General features: G+C 40.8%; 1 protein-coding gene across 1 annotated transcript; it reads right to left on the bottom strand.

The window, feature by feature from the left end:
• Positions 1-845: 845 nt before the first annotated feature.
• rnmt (RNA (guanine-7-) methyltransferase) lies at positions 846-7,754 on the bottom strand. Its single transcript, XM_023411870.1, has 11 exons — positions 7,689-7,754; positions 6,591-6,775; positions 6,370-6,499; positions 5,971-6,096; positions 3,612-3,727; positions 3,087-3,268; positions 2,603-2,767; positions 2,214-2,331; positions 1,513-1,614; positions 1,398-1,431; positions 846-931 (listed from the first exon to the last, which is right to left on the bottom strand). The coding sequence occupies exons 2-11, from the start codon at positions 6,765-6,767 to the stop codon at positions 846-848; spliced, it is 1,236 nt and encodes a 411-aa protein (XP_023267638.1). The 5' UTR covers positions 6,768-6,775; positions 7,689-7,754.
• Positions 7,755-9,043: the final 1,289 nt, after the last annotated feature.

Below are 9,043 nucleotides of genomic sequence, written 5' to 3'. Positions count from 1 at the left end.
TTTTTTCATTATCAATCTACTTTTTTTTGATTATGAATCTACTTTAATTTCAGGAGCAGTTATGGTTGGTGTTGGTCAATCGGACATGGACCAGGCCTCTGATGCTGTAGACAAAGCTAATCAGGAGGTACAGAGCTGTGAATCTCAGTTGAACTCATACTCTTACAAAGTGAATCAGTACAATTCCTTGATCTATCAGGTTGAGCTTGACATCAGAGAGGCTGACAATAAGATTCATGAGACGGATGCCAAACTGCGGGATATGTCTGTGAAGCGGGGGGTTGTTGCTGATATTCAGGATAAAATGAGACGAGCTGTCAATCAGCTGGGGCTGGTGTGTGGGGTGGGGAGTGCGGCAGAGCTGCAGACCCGACACCTGATCCTGCTGGAGCCTGTGATGAAGCTGCTGGAGGAGATGACAACAGTACTGGGCCAGGGCACTGGAAATGAGCTGCTTCACACAGAAGGCATACAGAGCCTGATGTGGGAAATGAAGAAGAACCACAAGAAACTTAAAGAACGCGCTTCCGCCAATAATAGTATCGAAGATGCTTACATATAATTTGCCATTCTCTCACCCTCTTTGCTGTGATGTGGTTTGTTTTGTTCATTGCTTCATAGAACTTTTTTTCATGTTAGAGATTTGCAGGTGGTATGCTGTGATGAGGCGAGTAGTTTTGGTGGAAAAATAAACATGTTTTTCTTGTTTGATGAATGAACATGAATCATCCATTAAGTTGCCGACCTGAAGTGTTTTGCAGTTCAAGATAACGCTGGACCTGGCAGCAAGGGCGTAGGTTTGCAAATGGACTATATTTGAATTAATATTTAAATGTGAATATAGATCATTTGTTAATAAACCATTCTGTTGACAGAGATGTGTATAAGAGACAGCAACACATCTTCTGGAACACAAACACCAGGTAGATACCTGGACAGAACAGAGAAGACAGGTGAAAGTTTCAGTTAATTATGAACAGTTGAGTCCTGTCATCCAGGTCATTCAGGATGCTTATGACATTTAAAGTCACCTTCTCATTGGGAGGTAGATACCTGTTGTGATTCTATAGGATTCTGTTTTTAACCCCCGGACATCATGGACAGTGATTCTCTACTTCCTGTTACAGTTACATTGAAAACATGTATCTAAACCACTTTTAAGCCTTTTTATCTAAACCACAATGGTGTGTACCGGGTACATTTATAGGTCACTAGCGTCAAACTTTAGTCATTACGACTCATCTTCATCACAGGAGGATGAAGAAAACAGCAGGTTTGTGTCACCTCAGGATTAAAAACTCCAGATGTCTTTGAAGAAATATCCAGTTTCTGTGACAAAATATTTGGTGACAAGAAAGGTGGTTAAACATTTCACTAAAGTTAATGGAAAAACTTACTGGTTGCTTCCCACTCAGATCTGCTTAGAGTGCCCTGCACAAAAACAAGCAAACAACACTATTAGACCAAACAGGACCCAACCAGACTGAACCAGTGTACTGTTAGCTCACTCACCAGTGGTAATCTGACTCCAGCTCTGCTGCTGTGGTCTTTAGCATGGCAGTACTCTCCTCTGCTGTCTGTAGCCTGTCGACCTCCGTCCTCACAAGGAAACGGCTGAAAATAACAATTCAACACATTAAGTAAGTTACTACTTATGAAATGCACATTCATCTATGATAAATATACATTAACTACATGTTTCCTACACATGAACAACAAAACACTGATGTGTAGGTGTAACATGTTGTACTAATGTTCATCTGAACAAACTGCAGACTTCAACCTTTTTAGGGTTAGAACTAATAAACATTGCACAAGACATGCATGCAGGTAAACGATGTCAAGCTGTTTCAGAAAGGAGGTTTAATTTACTATAAACTTAACCCTGAACTCTGAGTCTCTGTTCTCACACTGATCACTGATTATAAAAGAGGCTCAGCTGGAGACAGACAGAAACTGAAAGAAAACCTGCCAGTGAACAGGTTAGCTTCACAGAGTAAGTTACCGCGGTAAAATATCCCAGTTTCTGAAACAGAGAACCCAGAGTTTCATTCATCTCAGGGTTAAACAATGTTGAGTTTTCACTAAAACCACTTTCTGGAATAGTCCACGGAGCCAATATTTATAACTGATTCTTGACTGATAACTAATAGCTGTACCTCCTCAGCTGACGTTTGTCATTGAACACTGATTGATAATTAATTGATAATTACCTCCAGAGCCATCATTTTCATCATGAGGCTGCGATGATGCTCTTTCTTCACTTTCTCCTCAGAGAACTCAGAGAATCTCTGCTTCATCACCAGACGCATGTTGTAACGCTTTGCCATGCTGATACAAAAACAAAAAAGTAGAGACGCAGTAGACTCAGCAAGTAGTAGAATGAGTTTGAAAAGAGAGTGAGTACTGCTGAGCTACAGCAGAGTCACTGGAGAAGGGTGAGTGTAATGACTGCAGCACTTTTACAGTAGAGCCACAGTAGATTCCATAAAATGGTTTAACAGTACAGACAGAATAGAGTTTTTATTTTAAAGGCTCTTGAGGCTTTACTCATTCGTTCTTTTTTTCATTGGTCAAACATGCACGAAAAATATAATCTTACTGTTCAAAAAGAGGAAAGTAGACGAGGAACTCTGGAACGTCGACCACATCCTCAAGGCTGAAGTGATACTGACATCCGAACAGAGGATACGAACCTTTGGACTGAAAGGAAACTTTGAAAACCTCGTTACCAAACGTCAGAGAATCCGATGCTTCCAAACGTTTACTGGAAAGGAGAAGAAAAGAGAAGAGGAGGAAACGGGAAAGGAAAAACAAGAGAAAGGAGAGACGAGGGGCATTGACATTGTTATTATAAACTACTCTTTGTGTGTTTCCTGACAGTCAATTACAGTCACATTAACAAGCTCACCGCAGGTCCACACAGTATAAAAATCGTCATGTCATTATTGCACAGACTGTAGACAATGTCAAAAAATACCACCAGTCACTGAATTTCCTGCAGGAAACGCAGTTTAATGTTATAAAACATAAAAATACATAGGTATAAATGTTTGAGTTCTTACATATAAAAACATTTCACTTACATGAGTTCGAAGGCGTCTGGTGTCGTTCCAATAAAGTAACCTCCGGGTTTCAGACGCTCGCAGGCATTTCTCAGCATCATGTCAGCCTTCTGTTCACTCTCAAATGAGTAATGATAAACAAACTGACAACTGCAGACGTCAAACATCAGCTCAGGGTGATCCAGCTTCTCTGACAAAACCTCCTGCACACAGACATCAAAGCAGTTATAGGTACATCTCTACAAGTAAAGAAAAAGAGACCCAGAAGAGACACACATGTGGTGATAAGCTGATCTATGTGTTGTTATTCTCCCTTGGTTCAAGGGTGAACTGATCTATGTGTTACGGCTGAAGTTTGGAACGGTCTGCGGTGATAAACTGATCTGTGTTCTGCAGATCTACCTTGGAACGGTCTGCGGTGATAAACTGATCTGTGTTCTGCAGCTCTACCTTGGAACAGTCTGCGGTGATAAACTGATCTGTGTTCTGCAGCTCTACCTTGGAACGGTCTGCGGTGATAAACTGATCTGTGTTCTGCAGCTCTACCTTGGAACAGTCTGCGGTGATAAACTGAGCGCTGAAGATCTTCTCGTTAGCGTGACTTTTCCTCTTCATGTCTTCGTAACGACTCTGACACTGCTCCACCGACACTGCTGCTATATCTGAGAACAAACACGTCATTGATTATTAACTGTATGTATAATAACCCCTGTTAGGCGGGAATTTTTAACATTAAATCTATTAAGACTTCAGCATCTGTGAGATTGCAGTTAACACATTTTTAGTAACACACTGCAGTAATGCCATCGCTTTTTTCAGTGATGAGTGGCAGGGATTACGATGTGAATTCAGTGGTTACATTATGGTTGAGCTGTGGGTAGCAGATTGATTTATGAAGATTTGGCAATATGATAGCATTAGGAGTGTGCAATTAGTCCACTTAACAATTAACTTTTAACAGTTATATTAAAGGGTGGCTACCCTTTTATAACTGCGACATCATATGACAAAATCACCAATCACATAAATTAAAGACAAGACAGAGCTGTGATTTAAGCTGGATATACTACTATAAATTATCACTCAGAGAGAAAGTTAGAACGGACAGACTATCTTTCTTTTTCTTTTTAAGTTATTTTTTCATAGTGACATTAGTCATACTGAGAGAGAGACTGGAAATTGGGGGGAGTGAGAGAGAGGATGACATGCAGCAAAGGGCCACAGCCCAGACTCCAACCCAGGCTGCTGGGTCAAGGACTAAGCCCAAGTGGCACGCTTTCCACCAGGTGAGCCACTGGGGCGCAGGCCCAAGATAGACTATATTTCTTATTTTGTCTCTCACACAGCTCAAAGCCTCCGTCTGGGATCCCCAATAGTTTAGCCTTTACTTACTTCCAGCTCCAGAACTTAACAGACTTTTATTTGAGGAAGGTCTTAACTGTTTGATATTTGGAGTTGGTCATAGTGGTTACATAGTAATACCGATAACTTCTCTCTCTCCCTCCCTCCTGCTCTCCTCTGTGTGTCTTATGTTTAGTTGTTCCTCTAAACAGAATGCATTTTTATATCGCTTTTCAAGTCCTAATGACACCTCAAAGCACTTTACACTACTAGTCACATTCACCCATTTACACGCACATTCATAAAGCGCTTTTCTACCATACACACACATTCACACACCGATGATACATCAATTTCAATTTTGGGCTTGGAAGAGCTGGGGATCAAACCACCGACCTTCTGATTTAGCACGACCAGCTCTGCCTCCTGAGCCACAGCCACCTGCCTCTGTTAGTAATAATGATACATGTAATGAAAGTAGTTTGTTTGCCATAGTGGCTCAGTGTATTGGAAGCACTACTCTGCTTCCCTGCAGTTCCCGAGCAGCCGAAAAACCAGAGCAGCTCGGTGGACTGCGGCTCAGCACTCAAGTGCTGGAAATAGCATTACTCAGTCACTCGCTCTGTCAAGGACTTTCGCGATTATAGGGCTGGCCCCACTGTTGCAGTCCAGCCAAAAACCGTCACAGACACCAGATCTGAGTCTAGTGGACTGGAGATTTTGGAGCGACACATTAGACAGCACTCTCCACCACCATCATCACAAACACCAAATGAGGGAATACCTCGTGGAAGAATGGTGTTCATCCCAACACCAGAGTTCAGAGACTTGGAGAATCGATGCCAAGGAGCCTTGAAGCTGTTCTGGCAGTACATGGTGGCACAACACCTTTTCTAAGATACTTGGTTGGTTTTTCCTTTAATCTGTCACCTGTCTGTGGGCTGTTCGCTTCACAGAACTGGATGAAGCTACAGTTGAGATTTAATGATGATAATGAATGTAGAACATCAGTTTTGTGGAGGAACTCGGTGGGTTACATCATTCTGTGGAAGTCTGCGGATTTGTTGGGGACTCAGGATTCGTTGAAGAGATCTGGGGACTAGTTGCTGATGTCCGGTGGCAGACTGTAGGGACGGAGTTGCAGTTGTCCAGGTGGAGATGAGTGGTGGAGGTGACCGTGGGCTGCCTTCCTGGTAAAGAGGGGCGAGTATTGTACAGGTAGAATCTCCACGAGCTGCTGCTGTCCAGGTTGAGCAATTACCTATCATAGATACCTGCCAGGTGAGTGCAGAGGCTGGGACAATCAAACCATGATGAGTGCAAAAGTCCTGGAATATGAGGACCAGACAGATCCAGCAGAGACAGGTGAGTCTCTGACAGCTGAGCTCCTGTCAAGTGAGACTCTGACAGGTGTGTGTTAAGAACAAGGAGAAATGTGATGTCACAGTGAAATCAGGAAGAAGGGAAGAAGCTGAGGCAGCAGAAGAAAAACAATCAGGTGTGAGAGCACCTGACAACATCTGATCAGAGGAACAAGTAACATTAATCGATAATAATTGATTACCTGCACAGACTAGGTGATTGATCCCGCCTCTCCTCCACTTCAGGAGGTCTCCTCCTTTCCCACAGCCAAGGTCCAACACAGATATCTGCTGAGGCCCCGCCCCTCGCACCTGCTCCAGGATCTCACCTGTCCATCGAATAAACAGTCAATCAACTGAAAGGACTTTAATGTACATCAGTTGTTTATCTTCTGTTGAAAATAATTAACTAATAACTATGATCAATGACTTCTTTTAAGATAAACTGATTTGTCTGAGCTACTGTTATTACCAAAATAGTTGCTGATGTCTGATAGTCACAGACATGTGATGTACTGATTGATAATATCTGGTACTGATATCTGCAGAACAGTGAGTAATGATAAACTGATGGATAGTACCGGTTATTATTAATCAGTTACCAATCAAGACGCTCTTCAGCCAGTTGTTAAAGTTCCTCATGAAGAAGATTCTGCTTCGACTTCGAGCAGCCAGACCAACTTCCTGCAGACTGTTGTAGTGACTGGCCACCTTCACACTGTGATCAGGCACCTGACAAATATATAATACACCATTTTCAAAAACGTCCAACTATCAATAACATATCAGATCAGAGTGATTGATAATCAATCAGTAAATGTACCTGCTTCTTGGTGGGTGAGGTCTCCTCTTCATCCTCTTCTTCCTCATGTCTCCTCTTCATGCCTGCCTTCTTTCCCCCTCCTCCTCCTCCTGCAGTCACTCCATCCTCCCCCTCTCCTTCCCTCTGTCTCTCTCTTCCCTCCTTCACTGTTTCTGTCCTGTGGGACTGAAGCTCCATCTTTCACTCTGAAAACATACAATCACAGAGAAACACAAACAGTTGAACATGACACATTGGAGGAGTCACAATTAATTATACCAGTCAGTTTTACAACACCTCCATTTTCCCCCTAACGAGTCACTGACCAACCAGTCTGTCTTCCTCTGTTACTGGTGTTTCTCTCCCCTCTGACAGCAGTATACAGTCCTGCTTCCTGCAGAGCACTGTTGTCCTGATGATGCATCAGAGGGGGTAGTAACACAGTTTGTACAGACAGAGGGTTTGTCAGTCATCATCCTGGAGGAATTGTTTCATTAACATTCAAGGCTTCATTTACTTCCACTGCTGCAGGAAAGCTGGAATCAAACCAGTTTCTTCTTCCGTGGTGAAGACCTGTTTTCTATCTACAGGAGAATTCAGTTTCTGGTGACCTGACCATTTTTTTTTAAATCATAGAACCACTGAAGGTTTTACCCTGGACTTATATAGACATATATTATAGATTGTAAACTTTACTTTGATTGTTAAACACACGTCTACATGATGAAGATCAGTCTGATTTCTGTCACGTTGAACTCAACACAAACATCGACAGGAAGTTCACCCCTGAGTGTTACAGGATCGTATAGATGTAACTGGTGTAACTGGTCTGTTACTGGTCTGTTACTGGTGTTCCTTTAAGTTACTCAGTGGAACCTTCAGTTAAACCTTCACTGAGCCGTTCTAATGTTTCAACTGTAAACTAACGTTAGCTGATAGCATGCTAACATCAAGCATGCCTACAGTTAAATAAAACACCGGTGTTTTCAGGGTAAGATCAACCATGAACGGACAGAAACACAGACCGGGTTTAAACTGGTTGGCTGATAAGAGACAAACAGTGGAACTCTCTATTAACGTTCACATTTGTTTATAATCCAAAGAACACAATGAACTCACGGTGCCTCCAGCCAGGACGCGTGCGCTCTGGGTAGCTTCCGGCTGTGTATACGTCACATTTCTGCGTCACACCAGAGAAGCAGCAGTGTAAACAAAGAAACCAGAAGTGAAAAATAGGTCTTTCTGGAGGCGTTTGGTTTGGTTTGTTGATTAATATATTGATTATGCACAATCGTCAGTCCTGCTATCACATCACCATTTTGCAAGAACTGTTTGACTGATAGTAGTGATTACTGTATAGACCATTTATCAGCTGATTTGTTGTTCCACCAAACTCCGTTAAGAAATTCCTCGATCTAATATTTTCTGGTTGAATTGAACACCTACAAACATCATGAACACATGTTGATACTGAAGCCTTTTAATGTCTTATAAAATCAGTGTCTCTTACAAAACTGTTTATAAAAAGTAAACATTTTGTATGTGTACAGTTCAGACTGTTTTCATAATAATTTTGTGTAATGTTTCATCAGGTAAAGTTTGGTGTTTGTATATTTTTACTTTCTATCCTGATGTAATTTTATTATTATTCTATTGTGATTTTGCTAATCGTTGTTGCTAATGTAATTTTACTGTTTATTATAATGTAATTTAACAATTTATTCTCCATATTTGTCCTCTGTAAATGAGTGTTGACTTTATGTTACTGCTGAAATACAGTTCATTTATTTCAAAATTTTCTGATAAATTGTCTTTCATGTTTTAACACTGTAAACGCTTTCATCGACGTTAGCTTAGCTTAACTTAGAACATTCTCTAACATGTTTGTTTTTTTAAACTAGATGACAAGATCATTCAACTTTCGATACAATCTTCAGATTGATGAAGGGTCACGATTACAATAATCAGAAAACAGAGGCAACCAGCAGGAAATTGATTTATCTGGCAATGTACTACTGTTGTGGTGTTTTGTTTTTTTACAGTGTTACAGTAGGAGTAGTAGTCGTACACAGTGTAGTGACAGTAAACATCCAGCGGGTGGTGCTGTGAATCTGTCAATAACAACATAAACCATCATCATCCTCTCTGCTGTCACAATTAAATTTTTCAATGTAAAAAAAAAAAAAAACATCTCATTTATCCAGTGATGAGTTAAACAGATTTTACCTCAGATATCTGGTTTCATGATTTAGCAGTTCTCTTCACAAAGTTGTATTTTTATTTGTTTCCTGCAGATTAACATCAAACCAGAAAATCAGATTATTGGGAGACAAAAAACAAAAAACTATGAACCCAAAATACAGGAACTACGGATCTGATCAAAACTGAGTAAAGACTACTATGTTACTGTTAAATGTTAAATATTCTATAGGCCCAAATAAACTTTATTATTATTTTCATTATTATATTATATA

Source organism: Seriola lalandi, unplaced genomic scaffold (genome assembly GCF_002814215.2).
Source record: "Seriola lalandi dorsalis isolate HSWRI2012SDOR001 ecotype SW California unplaced genomic scaffold, Sedor1 jcf7180002054472, whole genome shotgun sequence".
Classification (NCBI taxonomy): Eukaryota; Metazoa; Chordata; class Actinopteri; order Carangiformes; family Carangidae; genus Seriola; species Seriola lalandi.
This window is presented reverse-complemented; position numbering and strand designations above follow the sequence as displayed.